The sequence below is a fragment of the Pteropus alecto genome, unplaced genomic scaffold, assembly GCF_000325575.1.
Source record: "Pteropus alecto unplaced genomic scaffold, ASM32557v1 scaffold21, whole genome shotgun sequence".
NCBI classification, from domain to species: Eukaryota; Metazoa; Chordata; class Mammalia; order Chiroptera; family Pteropodidae; genus Pteropus; species Pteropus alecto.
The window spans coordinates 23,432,793-23,451,047 of record NW_006436282.1 but is presented as its reverse complement, the minus strand read 5'-3'; the positions used below and the strand labels follow the sequence as shown (position 1 = coordinate 23,451,047).

Below are 18,255 nucleotides of genomic sequence, written 5' to 3'. Positions count from 1 at the left end.
AGTTTTATTATTTTTTTTTCCTCATTCTTTTTGTTGTGAATCCATTTACATAACAGATGGAGCCACCCTAATATTTTAAATTCATCCCCAAATTCTCTTTTTTTGGCTAAAAGCTTGATCCTATCCTTAGATCCTTTTACTTTTATCATTTGCATTATCAACAATAGAGAGTGATTCAAGGGGATGAGGGTACGTACCCCCCTACACAATAGGGCAGTTTTTTACATCATGAGAGCTGGCTTTATAAACTGTCACAAATAAAGATGGGCAAGCCTTCTTTTTTAAAGGATGAGATCTTCAAAATCTTATACCATGGTAGCGTTAGAGCGCACAGTGCTTCTCAGAGAGGTCCTGAGCAGCAGCAGCAGCATTTTGTGGGACTTTGTAAGACACCAGTTGTTTTGCTTCACTCTGGATTTACAAATCAGAAACTGTCCCAGAGTGGAGGCCTAGCTGTCTGCTTTAACCAGCTCTCCAGGTGATTCTGATGCATGCTAAACATTGATGCATGCATTGAAGTAAACTATTCAAATCCTTGCTCCGAGCAAAATTACAGATTTTACAAGTCCTAGAACTTGGTTAATTGCTCAAAAATAGTCAAAACTGGGTCTGCCAGTCAATTACTGTGTAAAGAGAAAAAGGTAAGGATGTAGAAAAACGGGCATTTTCATTTACTGTGTTGGGGGCGGTATACATTGGCTAAATAAATTATAGTGGATAGTTAAACTCTGGCAAATTTGTATAATTAAATGCTTTCAGCTGTTAAAAACAAGTAACTGTGTATGGGTTAACATTTTTAAAAGCTCAAAGGATAGTAACTTGGGGAAAGAAGTTGTAAAACAGTTGTCCCAAGAGAGATACACTTGTACATGCTGTATGTCACTGGAAATTCTTGGAAAACTGCACCAGAAGTTGTTAGTTGTTCCTGGTGAGGACAGAACTAGGGAGGCTTCAGCCTTTTCATCCTTTAAATGTTTCATACGGTTTGAAACATCATGAATATGTATTTTGTATATTTTTAAGAATTGGTTAATTAAACACAACATTTTTAAATGTTGGGACCACATTGTAGAAACATCTTTATTATAAGAGTAAAATATTTGTAATTAATTTGCTAAAAATACTTTCGTTTTTAAATAAGTGAGGACGATCTGGAACGCATTTTAGTATGATCAATCTGGAGGTGAGTGTAGGCGAGGGAAAAGTAATTTTCCCTCTACCCTTCTAAATTCTCCTCTGGGAGCCCTCTAACAAAAGATTAACAAGAGAAAAGCAAACTGTTAAACAAAATTCAACCAAGTAAATATGAAGATCTAATGGGCTGTGACTCATGAATGGGGCACCGCCCCACCCAGCAGCTAGAAGGGCCCTCCAAGGGTTGTACAAAATGGAAGGATTTTATAGGAAAAAGGATGGGGCAACGGAGCTGTTAGCGAAAGAAAAGGATTATGTTGGGGCTGGGACATCTTTTCTGTGGGGGAATGGAAGGAGAAGGCTTTTAGTGGGTTGCCTCTTTCTGTGGCAGATGGGGAGGGCCTGTGTGTCAGATTACCTTATATGGTGCTTGGCTAGGACATTCCATACGGGTTGATTAAGATTATCTTTCTGAGACAGGTTGAAAATTCAGTTAGATCAGCTACTAAATATAGGTTTGGTATGATGGGTTTTTACCAAGAGTGACACCATTTTGGACCTGTGGTGGGTTTTTTTTTGTTTTTTTTTTAAACAAAACAGAATTTAACATGTATATGTCAACATAAGAAATTTCCAGACCCGTAGAGAATTTTTATGAGTCTACTTGAGCCAAAACTGAGGACGGTTGCCTGGAAAGCAAGATCTCAAATGCTCTGGAGAATGACAGTTTCTGTTTATTTGTTTGTTTGTTTGTTTGTTTGTTTTTTAGGTGAGGCAACTCCGTTGACCTCAGAGATTGCAAGGACCTTGTCATCTTACAATCTCTTATTTTTTATTTTTTGCACCTACAGCACCTGGTCTTCCTAGGTGGTCTCCCATCCAAGTACTAACCAGGCCCTCCCCTGCTTATCACAGTTTATTATATGCATTTGAAATTAAGGAGGCAACCTCAGGAAGATTATATGAGGGTGGGAAAAAGCAGGGGAGATTGGATTACAGGAGAGTTAACAAAATTATGGGCTTTCTTGAGAGATTACACTCAACTTCAAAGATGTGTTAACTCAAATTCACAAGAATCATAGGCAGGGCTCGCTTAAGGCAAAGAGAAATCTTTTCCAAAAAATTATAGGCCTACCCACCATGACCTACCCGGTTAGGAATTGTGATCAGATTGCCTGTGAGATTACTTTTCATAGAACCCCCTTTTTGTCCCCGTATATTCATGGAAAAATAAATAACTCTCAATTCTCATTTCGTTTAGAATTATAGCATCTACAATTAAGACAAAAGAGATAAGGCTATGGGGTGGGGAGGAGGAAAAGTCTGGTGAACATGAGTCCATATGCACATGGGCCCATATACAGATGTAAGTCAGCTCCTCTCCACTGACTTAAACCATCCTTCCCTTACTGGTACAGAGAAGATACCCTGCAAACAGAGATTTCCTTTCTGAATGTAAATTCCCCCTCTACTGTGTCTGTTGTTTCTCTGAATGATCAACTCAAAATAATACTTGTGCTAAAGAGGCATATGTTGTGGCATATCCTGCCGTTCTCAAGGAGCAGGAATTAAAATAAGCCCGGATTAAAGATAATGAAATCCTGGAGGACTATGGGAGCATTAGAAAGGAGACAGGAAAGAGATAGATTGTCAAGGTGAAATGCATAAGACTTTATAATTTTTGCAAAGTGTTTTAGATTTTCCTTAATTTCTCATAGCAGTTTGAATGTTCCCTATAGTTTCGAATCATTTCCACATAATTCAGGTATCACAATATGTAGACTTCTTGAATTAAGAAGCATATAACTAATCTTAAATCTTATTTTAACCCTTATTCTCTTTTAAATTAGAGGTTGTAATTTATATTTTTGGTTTAACGATTTTTTGAAAGCTAATGTCATGAACCTTATCATGGTAGATTTTTTTCCTCTTTAAAACAAGCAGAGAAATGCATACAATACTGCTTTTCTGTCAGCAGGTGGCAGACTTCTCCCTTTGCTATTGATACTGAACTTGAGTCAGCCTGCCTGTGCTCATTGGCCCAAAGATAATGCACTAGCAGGAGTTTGCAGTACAGAAAGAAAAAATAATTTAATATTAAATTGGCCAGTTGACTCTCCGATGGCATGTAGGTTACAGATAATATAGAAAAAAATCACAAGACACTGCGGGTTAGGGAGTTTGGGGTTGTGCTGGGAGCTCATTGTTCCGAGGTGGGGTAATAAATCATTTCTTCAGGTCTTGAGGATAGTTCTGAGTTCTTGTTCTGTCCTGCCTCTGTCTGATGTCATGCAGAAGTAGCCAAGGGGTCATTCCACCTTAGGGCTCAGGAGCTGAAACATAGATCAAGATGTTATCTTTAGCTTGCCAGAGGTCCAGTTGGTCAGGTTCCAGCTACTGTCTTCTGCTACCTCAGGGATTGCCGATTATCCAGGGGAAAGGCTGGATTTCTGAGGGGGAGGGGGAAAGGGGAGAGGGAGAGGGAGGTGATTTCTAGAGCTAGGATTTAAAACTAAATTTAAATAATAGGGATCCTCAGTTTCACTGTGGTGCTACATTTCTAAATTCCCTTTCTTTATGCACTTTTGTTTATTCTCTTGGTGTTGCTTAAACCCATCAATATAATTTCAACCAAGCGACAAGGGGAAAATTGTGAGATGTCTTGAATTAAATTACATCAGGTCAGAGGGTGGAAGAGACAAAAAGGGGTTAGCTAATCAGTTAACTGCTGGGCAGAACCAACAGAAGACTGCTCACACTCCAGAGTGTATGTTGGAATTTTGGATCAAATTTCAAGTGGCTATTTCCATGATTATCTAAAAAAGAAAGAACAGCCAGGCAGCCATCAAACCCCAGGAGCCTCTGATTCTTCAAGTTTCCAGTCCCACGCCCACAGCTAATACAGAGGAGCAAACACTTCTTCCTTAGTAATTCACGCGCCTGTCGGAGAACGAGCCCTGCTTCACTTTCTCCCCCCTCTTTTGTCCTAAAGCTGATGCAGATTTCAGAACGACGTGCGTCTTTCATCCCCCTGCTTCTGTTATGGCGCGAACGATGCTAAGACCCACGGAGCCAAATGAGATGAATTATGAGCCTTTATTAGCCGGCTGGCGACTGACTTCTACCACACAGGGTTAGAGGAGATCAGCCCCGAGCTTCCAGAGGAGGCAGCTTATAAAGCCTCCAACTACATCCTTGAATAAGCAGATTACAAGAAGCAGAAGTTAGCCGTTAACACTTTGTACAAAGATAAATGTATCCGGGGAACTCTCAGATCAAACAGGGCCTAGTAGACAGTTTTATCATCTGCACCTTGGAATGTTGTGCTTCTCCTGGGGCCGGTGCCTGGAGATACCACCTCCCTGAAACTGGAGAATTTCCACTTTTACACTTCATGTGTAAAACTTGCCGACTCCAGGACGGTTGTCTTTTTCACCTGGCCACGCCACAGAGTCGGACTCCATGCCCCGGACCGGGCTTTTGTTTGGTAGCAATAGCCTCATAAACGCTTTGTTTTAAAAAGACTTCGGCCTTGGAAGTTAAAATTTTTTAAATGAGTATGACAGTCTTCTGTCATTGTAGATGTTAAGTGCCGTTTGCTTTTTTCCCCCATATATGTCGTCTTCCTCGTTTTCAAAGTATTAGTAAATTACAAAATTGTTTAGCAGTAGATTGGAGGATTGCTTAAATTATTTGGCAAGTTCCTGCTTATAAGTAGGTGGAAGTAGATAGTTACATGTGGGTTCCTGCAAGATCCTTCCTGCCCCCGATTTATCTGTTCCACAGACTTGTCATGACACAGCCCTCTCATTTACCTCACTTCAAATATCCCACTCACAACAAGAGAAAGAAAAAAGAAAAAAAAAAACCACAAATGTCCCATTCAGGATCTGAGTTCAGAATATTGTCATTAAAAAAATTATCATGTTTTTACATGGTTTTCCCCCATAATGGTTTGGCGGTTTATCTAGATTACTCTGTCAGACCATTAGGGTTCTAAGGGAATGAGACTGTGGATTGATTCTGATGGAGAGAGACGGGAAAAGTTTGAGAACCTAAGCATGATAGAATAGCGAAATGTTACAAAATAGAAACCCACTGAAGTTATCTTAAGAAAAAAGAGGGCTACACTGGATCTAGAACTAGAAAACAATTAGAAATGGCTTCTCATTTGGGTTAATTTGGCCTTGTCCTATTATCCTGTAACCAGGAAAAAGGAACTTAAATTTTGGGCCGAGTACACCCTGCATGTTTACTTTATTTAATTCTTAAAACACTGTCCAGCTGGTAGTTATTGTAATTTTCTATTAACTTGCTTAGGAACTAGCTAGTAAGTCGCAGAGCCAGCATTCAGGCTGATTCTAGCTCTCTGAAGCCTTTTGATGAAGCATGCTCCCCAGATGGGATGATAATTCTTTAGGAAAGTGTTTCCATGTTGCTGATCTTTGAAAATGTTCTCTCCAAGCTAATTAAATACTTTATTCTGTTTTGTCTTTTGTGGACAACTGCGTACTACCTATATATGATTTTCCCTATCCTACCAAAAGTAGGATAGAGAAATCTACCTAGTGTTCCATAATTATTGTTCTATTATTCTCTGTATTATAAGTACTGTGGCTTATCCAGTGTATATATATACAGTATTTTCTTTCCTTTAACGAGTTATGTAATCTGTGATTTGAATATTAGACAGTCTTGTAAGGGGATGAGGTGGTGTAATGTATGTTTGAGAGTTTAGTATGTAGTCAGTAAATCCTTGGTTCATGTTTTGGTGCTGCCACATTCTAATGGGTTGGCCTCAGACAAGTTATTCAGTAAATGTCAATTCTCTTATCGTCTCCCTTCTGTTAATAGACAAAGCTGTTTTTTCCCCCAACTTTTAGATATGGTGTTTTCTTATCATAGGTTCAGATTAAGTAATGCATTTAAAAATGATCTCTAATCAGTATTCTGTTTGAGCCCTCAGATTTGGAGATAAAAGCAGACTGTCTAGTATATTATAATCTTTTTTAAAGTTAAAAAGATTAGCAATAGGGAGATGTCCAGCATTAAGCCACATTTTGAGTAACAGTTTGTAACCTGAACATCTGTCTACCTGGGAAACAGGGTCTAATCCCCGCCCAGGATACCTGCTGTCATCGTTGTAGGTAGTTAAGCTGACCCAGGTAGCACGCTAGGAGTCTTGGCATATATAATTATATCGTTTTCAGTTATTGAAATTTAATTTCACTAAAATTGTATGAGAAACTAGAGTTATTATAAAGGATAAAGCTTCCATATGTGTTTCACTTAGTTTTGAATGCCGTCCGTCTAATACATTTACAAGAAGAGATAATGTGATTCACTGTAAATTAAAAAAAAATTAACTCATGGGGTCCACACGTGAATTTCCAATCATGTGACTCAGCTTTAGGGAAGTTTTGATAATTAAGGACTCATGTGTTACCTGAATTAAGATCCAACTTTTTGTAAGGAGTTTGTCCAATTTTATTTTTTTATTATTTTTATATATATATATATATATTTTTAATTTAGTCAAGGCAGCCCTTGGTTGACCTCACAGATTGCAAGGACCTTGTCAGTTTACAATCCCTTATTTTTTCATTTTTTATGCCTAAAGCACCTTGTCTTCCTAGGTGGTCTCCCATCCAAGTACTAACCAGGCCTGACCCTGCTTAGCTTCCGCGATCAGACTGGATCAAGCTTGTTCAGGGCAGCATGGCTGTAGATGGAGTTTGTCCAGTTTTAATTATTTATGTATTTTAAGCTCCATTTCCTCCTTCATTCTCTTTTTATTTTTGATATAATATGTGCTGTTATAAAAATAAATAAACCTAAATAAGTGAAAAGCGGTAATCTGGAATTTTCTCCACCTTAAAAAAACACTTTTAAATAAGCATACTCCTTTCTCTATGCATACAAATATTAAGTATCATTTTTCCCCAAATGAGATCATACTGTAAAATTGTTTTTAACAAGATTATTCAGTTATTTATTTCTTAATAAATTTATGCTCATCTTAATAACTATTATATTACTTCGTTATTATGCCATATACAGATATCATAATTTGTTTAGCAAGTTGTTCATTGTTGAACATTTAGATCATTTCCTGGTTTTCATTATGATAATGGATCAGCGAACATTTTTACAGCAGCTGTGCATGTCCATGATTGTTTGTTTAAAAGGCATTGCCGGCCGAAGGGGCCTGCACGAATCTGAGGCTTTTGAATGTGCTGCCAGGTTACCCTCTGGAAAGACTGTACCGGTTTACATTGCCACCAGCATCATGTTCAAGTACCTGGCTCCCTGCTTTCCTGGGAGTAGGTATCATTTTTTTCTCATCTTTCCAAATGAGAATATTTTTGAAAGTATTTGTTACTTTTGAACTTGCACTTTTAAAAATAGTCGGCCATTTATTTTCTTCTTTTCTGAATCATCCGAGTTCTTTTTCTTGATTTGCAAGGGCTCTTTATAAAATGATTTTAAGCATGAGAGTATGTTAGAAATACATTTTCCAAGTATTCTTTGTCTCACTTGCATTTTTGAGCAATCTAAATGTGACCTTCCTTTTCAAATCTTTAAATGGCTTCGTTAAACCAACATACTAATTCTTTAGAGTATTTTACAGAGCTTAATTTGCACATGACTCCTCATTTACACACTGTGACTTCATTCTGTATCCATAATGGGAGGAGAATATAACATAATGTTTGAATAGTTCGTATGTCTTACTCATCAGTTTACCCTCCCAGCTATAGAATGAGGAAGGCTATTACAGGAAAAACAGTAAGATATGATTTTGCCCCAGTGGGCAATTTTCATTTACCTTGATACACATGACTTACCAGATGCCATGTTCATTTCCTTCAAAGATGTAGTAGCATTATATACTTTCACTTTCTTATATTTTGGAACATGTAACTTAAAAAAAAAAAAAATCTTTGTTTTTTTTTCCTAGGTGTATGACATATTCAATTACAGTAAATTTAGTAAAATACCCAAGAGTGTGAAGAAGAAAATGAAATCACATGTGGTCCTGTCATCCCTCTGTGATGACTGTTAATTGATTCTTGGAATATATTTGATTCAGTCATGTTTGAAGATTATTATACTATTGAATTTTGTTTGTTACTAGTTTATTATTTAACACTTCTGTCTGTATTCAAAAGTGAAGTTAGGTATGTTTCCTCTTCTTGTGCTATCTTTGACAGGCTTGTTTCAGGGTTTTATACTAATTAGTTTCATAAACGGAATTTGATAGCTTAACTTTTTATGTGTTTTTAAATAGTTTGTTAACCTAGCAAAGGAGACATTCGAACCTTAAAAGTTTAAAAGAGCTCACCAGTAGAAAACCTGACCATAAAGCCGTTTGAAGGCTGTAAGTTCTATTCTGATGGCATGTATCATATTGTTGAATATAATATGTTATCACAACTTTTCTAAAGTTAAGTATTTTGATTTACCACATTGAGTTTACAAATATTCAAGGAAGTTTTGAAAGAGCTGGATTTTGTTATTTTTTTCTACTTATGTACTTTTTTCGTTATTAAGTAATCATTGATTTTATTGAAATATTTGAATGAACAAGATGTGAAAAAAGTGAAATACAAGTAAATTAATCTATTTTCCAACATTTTATTATGAAAAATTTTAAACATACACAAAAATTGGAAGAGAAATCTATTTAACCCCTAAAAATATATATTAAAAAAGCATACTCTTTAGGTTCTCTTCAAATGTATAAACATTTAAAAAAAACTTTATATACTGTTAAAACTCAAGTTATCACCCACTACTCTTTCATATAATTTTTAATAATTCTTTGCTATAATTGTTTATGAACTTAAATCTCTTTCAAAAATAATTTTCTTCATCATTTTACCTTATTTTTTAAATGAGTTTGGTACAGCAAAAGGGTGTATTAAGTCTTTGCACTCTCCATTTACATGTATTGGATATTATACACCAACAATAAAATAAAAGCTTAGATAGCATGACCTTTTTGCCATTTTTAATATATCTCATACCAAAATAGCAATTCTGAACAATATTGTTTCTTTTCAACAAACAGAATACCAACTGTGTAATGTGGAAGGAGTCCAAAGTTAAAACAGTTTTTCATCTTGTTCCATTTCAGGCACAGAGATCCAGATATAAAATGGAAACAATTTCAGTACTAAGCATCTTGAAATATCAGAACATAGTGCATTTGAAAGGAGAGCTAAGAAAGACACCCTTCATTTATGATACTGTCTTACATCCAGTTTTCTTGAACTTGACCTACCTATTGCAACATAAGTGGCATTTTTTCTAAAGGAGTTTAAACTAGGGAATTTATTACTTTTTAAGTAAGAAAGTAAAAATGATATAGACTGTTAGAGAACTTCATTTGAGTTCTGAAAATTGAGTTACTCAATCCTAGAGTTTTGCATAGAATTTTTAAGAAATACATTGAGATTAGAACCATAGGTTTTCCTCAATTTGAATATATGTGTGTAAATTCATAAGTATAACAATCAGCTTCGCTAACAGTCACCTAACAGGATAAGTTTTGGGAATGATTTTAAATGAGAAAAACTTATGAGAAAATCTACCTGCTGTCCATTTTGCCTAAATGTAATAATTTATTGTTTCATCTTTGTTTTTGCTCCTTAAACATTTAAAACTATATTCATGTAAGCATTTATAGCAATTCTATTTTGAGCACTCACTGTGTTAGTTGACTGTTCTTTTCAGAGAAGTTTTAAGAGAAGTCAGATGCCTAGACTGATGTTTTGCATGTTTAAAAAAATCATCTTTCTGTTTACATCATGCAGCAATTATCAGGAACAAGTTTTGTAAGTGTCCATATACAGAGTATTATTGCCTACTCAATTGTCTTCCTTATTTGACTTTATTGTTTTGTTTGAGATAACTTCCTGGGGTGTCAGCAAGTTCATATTGAAGTTAAAAATACATTCCATGGCCAAATAATAATTGGATTAATTATACTGAGTTAGTAGTTAAATCTGAGACTGGATTATTGAGAAATAATACCATAGGCTTTATGTGGGATTATGAAGTGATTTCTTTCATAGACAACTATTAATTAATATAATACCTTTATTCCTTTTACTTCCCTATCCCAAGATCAAAGGCAAAATGAATTAATCAATTGACAGATTTGATTTCTGTGGGCTTTTCTGTTTTTTCATTAACTCAAAATTTTGAGAAATTTTTTGATGGCAGTATATGAAGTGATTATAGGTTTTTAAATTGCTTGAATAATTGACAGTATCTTAAATGTTGTAATTAATTACTCAGAAGTACAAATGGACATCTCCTTCTCCATTGATAAAGACAGTCGTTTTTAGTGTTATAAAGGGAGAAAAAAATCTTCCAAAGATTTGAGTCCTGTGTGAGAAGTTCTCTTCTCTTTGGCATGTCAATTTCGGGTCTCGAGTTTGCATTAGGAGTGATACGTGAGTGACTTCAGTTTTTATGACAGTGAGTAAAGAAACACCAAGGCAACCGGGCCCAGTCACTGTGTCCAGAGATGAAAGTCCATTGTGCTGATAAAGTGACTGCCTTTAATGACTTCTTTTTAGGTCCTTTATATCCCTTCTCAAAGGAGAAAAAAAAAAAGTATCCTAGAGCTATTTGAAACTAAATTTATTTTCTTTTATTCTGTGCTTTGCTTATATCCTGTTCCTTTTCTGTGGCACAGTTTCAAAACATTCTTAGCTGTAGACATCTCTAGCCCTCTTATGTGTTATGTGTATAGTGTTGACTGGAAACAGCGAGATACAGTAAGAAAAAAAGTATTCCAAGTTCCTGTACATAAGTCACAGAAGTAATAAGTAACAGCTGCTCCAATGCTTACATTCCTAACTATTAAAAACTGGGGGAATTCTTATCTTTCTCTTAAGGCTATACTGATTAAAATAAATTAGTATGTATATAAAGGGCCATTCCATGCTGCTGAGGCTGACACACAGGGTAAGAAACTGCTGGGAAAATGTTAGTGCTCCCTGGAGGGACACCCCACTAGATAACCATCCCACCTCACTGCATTTACACACTTGCTGGAATTAAAAAGCAGAAGTTCCCTATAGGCAGGAAGCAGTACCCTTATTTCCTGTCTTCTCTACTCTCCTTTGACCAGCAGGACTGGACACCAGCAGTGCCAAAGCCATCTTCTTCCCTGAGAGACCAAAGCACCTCCTTTAGCCATCTTTCTGTGTCGTAAAGTACTTTGATCTTTTTCCCCCAAAATTGGACTTTTGCTATAGGTACTCATAACTTTTTCACTCAGTAGTAGATCACGTGCACCTCTAAATCTGTAAATGTTGATCTCACAGAGCAGTACTATCAAGTGATTTACAAGCGTAGATTCTGAAGTCAAAGAGACCTGAGTTTGAATTCATTTCTGCCACTTGCCAGGTACAAGCCTTAATTTATTCACCTGCAAAATGAAGATAATGATAGCGCATACCTTTTAAGGTTATGAGTAGTGTATGAGATGAGGACTATCAAGTACTTAGAAGTATCTGGCACATAGTAAATACACAATAAATTTCAGATATTTGTAATCATTTTTGAGAACTGTATAATTTTATATTTTATGTGTTTACCACAGTTTATTCACCTCTCCTGTATTAATGAACATTTAGATATTGGGCATTTAGGTTGTAAAGTTTCCCAGTATTACAAAACAGCTCTACAATATGCATCTATCTTTCCAACTAAATAATCGTGGACTGCCATATTTCCTTAGAATAAATTCCTTAGGACACCGAGTTGGTGTGTTACAGGGGATGTATATTTCTAAAGATTTTAGTAGTATTTCTATGTAGGCCTCCAAAAAGGTTGTGGTACTCTAACTTCAGCATCCTGTTGTTGTTGTTATTGTTTTTGTTGTTATAGAAGTTGATTTATCTTAAGTCATTCATCTTTCAAAGTGATATCTTTAAAATTCTTACCACTGCTAACTATATTAATATATTACAGTACAGTTAGGTCATCATATTCATACAAAAGTATTTTCAAAATGAATTGCCCTTGAGCTTCCATTAGTACAGTATAAAAGATTTTCCTCTTAGAGGAATGTTTTGCTGTGATTCTTTTAATCTTATTAAAATAAGATAGCAATGCCAAAGTTTTAACATTTGATAGATACCAAGTTTGGCTAATTTGTTAATGACCTTTTTTTAAAGCAATTTTTTAAATTCTTGGGTTGTTTTTAACAAAGAATGTTACTTCACAAAGTTTGGTTGCCGAAGTGTTCTCTGGGTTTGATTTCTCTTGAGTATAAACACGAGAATGCTAATGTGAAAATGTATTTAAGTAACTGTAGCTTAGCTGTGTTCCTGATGATAAAACTGGCTGCAGCTTGATTTATCAGGCGCTAACACATGCTATTAGTGTTTTGCAATCCCATTACTTGGGTTAAAAGCAAGACTAAGGTTCTCTTAAAGGTTAAAAATACTTTTCTTCACAACAATTCGACTGCTTTTATTTCCAGCAGGAAAGGAACTTTTTCAATTTTTTTACCTATAAAAATTAGTTTTCACTGTGTTCACATTTTTAAAGCAAATCCATGCATGCGTGGTCTTGTTAAAATTTACAATGTAGAACTATGTGAAGAAAACATAAAAATCACATTAAATCTCACCGCCCTGAAATAAAGACTGTTTTTTAACATTCTCTTAGCCATACATATGTGCATCATGTCTGTTTTTACATTTTTAAAATGAGCTGATCTTTTAAAAATTGGTAAAATACACATAACAAAAACTTACCATTTTAACTAGTTTTAAGTGTACAGTTCTTGTCACTAAGTGCATTCACATTTTTGTGCAGCCATCATCACCAACCATTTTCAGAATTCCTTCCATCTTCCGAAGGGAAAATCTGTACCCATTGAGCAATAGAGCCCCAGCTCCCCTCCCCCGGCTCCAGGCAACCACAACCTAATCTTTTCTCCTTTGTATTGAAATATAATATACAGGAAGATGCACATACGACAAGTACACAGACAACCACACACACACACACACAAAAACCCACCACGAAGAAGGACGTAGTTGTGTTAATGTTAAAGTTCGTTTTTTCTTTTCAGAGCAAGCTGCCGGTGCTCTGACAGTACAGATTTGCCTCCTCTTAACTGTTGCAGTATTTCATCTGATCATGTTCCGTAGACTGACTGGTGCTGAGCTCAGAGCTAGCAAGCCTGTCACCCAGAGCATAATAAAACTCTGTGTAGTAATGCATCACAAGACTGTTTTTGCGTAGAGCTTAGTTTAGCCAAGGCTTTTGGAACCGCCCCCCAGTTGCACCTTACGCTATATTAGTACTTCTCAGACAGGAAGAATTTTCTTTTGCTGGCGTAGCTCGTCCGGTTATCTTCGGGGTAAGTGTGTGTGAGTGTGTGTGTGTGTGTGTGTGTGTGTGTGTATTCAGTCCAGGTAAACAAATGGGTTTCTCTTGTTTAACTTTGTTTGATTTTTATTTAGTTCAGTATCTGATTAAAATTTTAGGCATTTAAAAACAAATTAAGGAAATAAAAATAGAATGATCTAATATAATGCAAAACTTCTTTATAGGTTACAAGTATCTGAATATGTAGAATTTTGCAGTGTCTTAGGTTTCGGAAATTAGAATTTATAAGATCTAATTTTAAGTGCTTCTTGTTTGACATGTAGATGTTAAGAAGCAGCAAAATACCCTCAGGAATCTGTTTTCAAGGGGAGGAAAAACACTGTAAGATCCAGTTTTGTTGTCCATTCAGTTGCTATGTGACTCAGTTTTGCTGGTAGCTACCTGCTTTGTGTCTCTAGGATTAAGAACTATTTATTATGGCTGGTAATAAAGATAATTAATTTTTATTTTGTGCTTCTGAGCTTTATCTAGGATATCATGGAATAGGATTATACTAGTATGTTTTATGAATTGATAAAAACTGGATTACTGTCTCTAAGACCAATTATATATTAAAAATTAAGATTCAAACATATATTAGCATAAAAGCCTAGGACATTATGACTAAGTTAGATTTAAATAATTGAGTTTGCCTTATTTTTTTAAAGGTTTCTTTTTTTTTTAATCAGGAAAATTAGATACTGCAGAAGACCATTTTTTAAAGCAGTTTACTTGGTTTTTATTGGCAGCCTGTATGCAAGCGCGCATCTCTGGATATTGCTTGCCACCTATGCTGTTGTTCTAGGACAAAGTCAAGGACAGAAGAACTCAGAGTGCCTTAAGGGTAATCAGTGTAAATTACTTAATTTCCCTGTGCCATAGCTTAACTCATCTGAAAAATGCTGTTAGACATTAGGGTAGTGCATGTGGGGAGAATAGGTGAGTAAATAAATTTTAAGCTCTGGAATTGTGTATTTTCATAAGTATCCACAAAATTCTTACCAAGAAGTCAAGTTTTATTATTTAAGAAAATTGGTATAAATTGCCAATTTCTAAATAACTAGTCTTAAAAATCTGTTTTTCTTCTCTTTCCTTTACCTCCTCTTCCTCTCCTACCTTCTGCTGTTCAGTTTCATTTTTCTTTTATGTCTGTATTGAGAAAGTTTCACTTTCTGGTTCGTGCATTTTTTGTCACTGCTGCCTTAAAAATTTAACTAGAGAAAATTATTTAAACACCCCAAGAAACTGATATACAATGCTATGGAAATAACGAACTTGTAGTTTGATATTTTCATGTGCTAATTACCTTAAGAAAGTGTCATTATTAAAAACCCAAGCTTGAGACAAGTAAAACAGGTTGCTGGAAAAGTACAGTAAAATGGATTAATCATGGATGTTTAGTACTGTAATATATATTACTGTAATATATCCACTTGGCTATTCAAAATTTCATTCCTTTATTGGCGTGTAGTTTAAACGAGCCTTCAGTTATCCAAATCAAAGCAGAATCATAACTTTTGAAGCTAATTATAGTAATGAATTCAATTTTCCACTTTTCATAAGAGAATCAAATGGGCCTTTAAAAGTTTTCAATTTGCATTCAGATACTTTATAATTTGTTTTATGGCAAGTAAATATTTTTTATGTAGACATAGAATTTATCAGTCATTGATTTGTAAATACCTTTTCAAGGTAAAGTTAGTCATCTCAGAATGAAACACCACGAGACCTAAAAGTTCCACTTACCAGGTTTGTGCTATTCAAGTGAAGAAGTTCTTACCTCTTGCCGAAGTCTTTAGCTTTGTCCTACATCTTCCTTGTCATGGACACTGTTGCAGTAGAGACCTTAATCTCATACAGAAAGTGCAGTTATTTTCCACCTTCCACATTTTTCAGTCCCCACTGAAAAATTCCAGAGACTTAGAACTTCAAAACTTCCTTTGAAGAGAGGTCATAGTTCAAGGGTGGTATTTTCTATTTTTGAACATGTCTTCTACACTTGGTGTGTTTTTCCAGCAACTCTTCTCCTGAAGCATCTGCAACAGATGACTGTTGGCAAAGTAAGCTAGAACTTTATATACCAAGTATAGGTTTACAAGCCTATTGGTTTAAAAATACCCTGCCCTAATTTTCTGTGTCTTCTTTAGAATAGTGCCAGAATGCTGACATTTATGCTTTAATTAGTCTTTACACTTTTATAATGATAGAGACCTTGGGCTGATTTTTGTAATAGGACTGCAATATCACTTTATGTGAGATTATATTTGAACGAGGATAAATTCTGGACAGGTTGCCAATGAGGAGGATTGGGAAGAATGAACGATCTGCAGTTGGAATTTGCATTGTATCCCTGAACTGTTAGGTTTACTTAACAAAAATAATATGCTAAAGTTGCAAATTTAGTAGTTGTAATTTTTTTTCTATTAGCAAATTTTTGGTTACCTTGTTTTCTTTTGCGTTTTGTTCAGATAAAATTTGACAAGACCATGAGAAAGACAATTACTCTTTCACCTACTAACACTGGCTTTTTTCCTTTTCTTTTTTCTTTTCTTTACTAACCATTAATGCTCCAGAAAGAGCCATACTTAGGGATTGTTAATGGAGAGGAATTGGGCTGCTTGGCCATGTGTAACAAAAAGAGCTTAGATTCCCAGATATTAAAATATGTTCTTCACTGCTTGAATTGTTTTTGTTGGGCTTTTCCAGTGTTTCACAGAATATGTAGTATTTTTGTAAACTCTATTGTACTTTTCCACCTTCTCCTTCCTCTTTTTCAAGCTAGTAAATGGTTTTATTTAAATAATGCCTTCTGAGAAATCCAGACTCTTTTTCAGATATCAAACATGTATGTTTTGGTTTCTTCTATAAATGGAGAAACAGACTTGCAGACAGCTTCTGTGACACTTTTGTTTAAGCTAGAGGACACCGACAGAATGAAGACAGACCAAGGAACGATTACTTAGATTTGACTGTGTGCTCAACTATATAGTCATCTAAAGACTACTAACCCCCAAACTACCATTATAATTACATTTTGAGGTTGGCGATCAAATGTTGTATGAGTTATATAGAGTATACGTATAGATAGATAAATAATAGATACTATATTATTTTTCAGATGTGAAAAATTGGAGGCATATTACTATTTGGAAATACTTTTGACACAGCTCTAAGATGCCATCAGTTATAAGACTAACAACCTTCCTGAGAAAGGAGGGAAAATGCTTTTTTATATGACATTTCCCAGTTTTGTTTTATGCACTTAAAATGGAAGGCGAGGGAATGGATTTTAGAATTTGAGGGAATTATATATATATCTGCTATAACTAGAGTTTAAGAAAGTCAGATTTTTTTTCAACTAAGTTGCCCTTTTTAAATAGAGTTTTATTATAAAATTGTACTTATCTAGAATAAAGTAAAAGTAAAGTCATTGAGGACCAAAAAGTAAATAAGTAATTTTCCCTTAAGATTTATACTGCAAAAATGAAAAAAAAATTACAATAATAAGAGATATTTAAAAAACTGCTTCTTTTGATTTAAAAATAGATGCATAGAAATTTCTCCCAAGTCCCTAAAATGATCGGTTAACAAACACTACCACATATCTATTTTGTGCCAGATACTATGCTGGATTCAGACAACTCGTCTGAGTCACATCATTTTATAAAATTAAAGATTTTAATATGAGAAAATTAAAGAATAAATTTGACTTTTGTATATCATGTTTCTCTTTACATTCTTCTTAGATATTCCTTCATTGATTCAGTAATAGTAATAATTTCCCCACAAACTTCATCCTTACGTGTAGAGAAATGTTGATGAAATGTTCTTACAGTACTGCATTTTTTTGCAACTATATACTTTAGCTCTATTCATATCTTATTAATACCATACAAGTTCTCACAGGAGAGCTGCAAATCCTCCATGAAAAATTCTTAGCCCCAGACTTTGTGAGGTAGGGTAAAATCTTTACTGAGCTTCTTAGAAAGAAAAAAGATGCCTTCAATAATTCGCTATTTAAATCAGTCCGAAAGTACCACCTTAATATGTCATTAATATATAGGAAGAGCCTGAAATGTACGTGTGTCACGTGTCCCTTTTTTCTCTCTCTTTTACTGTGACATCATCTGGGAAAATCCAGAAGATTGGATAACCAAGAAATGACTAGTCAAGATTCTGCTGTACATGTGAAAATGGTGGGTATTTTAAGATTTCCAGTTCCATTTATTAATGGTAAATCTTCACCGCTTTTACCTCTGTCTCTAACCAGATAATTATGGGACTGTAATCTTGTGCAGATCTTTCTTCACAATGTTCGATACACAATAGAACCTCAGATATTTGTTGAATTGACTTTCAACTTATCTTTGAAAAATTTTTTTGCTTGAAACTTAATGTGCATGATAGTGCTTCTCGGCATATAAGATGGTTACCCCGTTTCTTTCTGTGCTTAATTTTTCCTTGCTCAACAACACACTTAAATCATACAGCATGAGATATTTTATCTTGCGCCTCCAAATTAAAAATGACAAGCGTTTAAATTAACAACTTCCTGGGAAACAGTAGAGTTTATTGCATTATAGAAATTAGGTCGAGGTAGGAAAAACACAGGCTTTGGAGTCAGAACTGACTTCACCTCTTAACTTAGTCCTTAATAGCTGCAATACCCTTGAACGAGGGCAGCCAGCCTTGCCTTTAAGAAATGGGTGTGAAACCACC

General features: G+C 35.1%; 1 protein-coding gene and 1 pseudogene across 5 annotated transcripts in view; one reads left to right on the top strand and one right to left on the bottom strand.

Moving 5' to 3' along the window:
- Nucleotides 1-18,255, top strand: part of NT5C3A (5'-nucleotidase, cytosolic IIIA) — a 54,603-nt gene that overhangs the window by 21,766 nt on the left and 14,582 nt on the right. Inside the window, exons 1-3 of one of the 5 annotated variants that reach the window (XM_006912054.3) lie at nt 13,330-13,528; nt 14,286-14,380; nt 17,678-17,732. The exons of 1 other annotated variant lie outside the window; for it this stretch is intronic. In XM_006912054.3, coding sequence (XP_006912116.1) covers nt 17,697-17,732 — 36 coding nt within the window. In that variant the 5' untranslated portion in view covers nt 13,330-13,528; nt 14,286-14,380; nt 17,678-17,696. Of the gene's footprint in view, nt 1-13,329; nt 13,529-14,225; nt 14,381-17,677; nt 17,733-18,255 lie in introns of those variants that run through there. 3 more of the 5 variants (XM_025046905.1, XM_015589384.2, XM_015589383.2) reach the window with 3 other exon arrangements.
- LOC112479929 lies at nt 6,746-6,864 on the bottom strand (annotated as a pseudogene).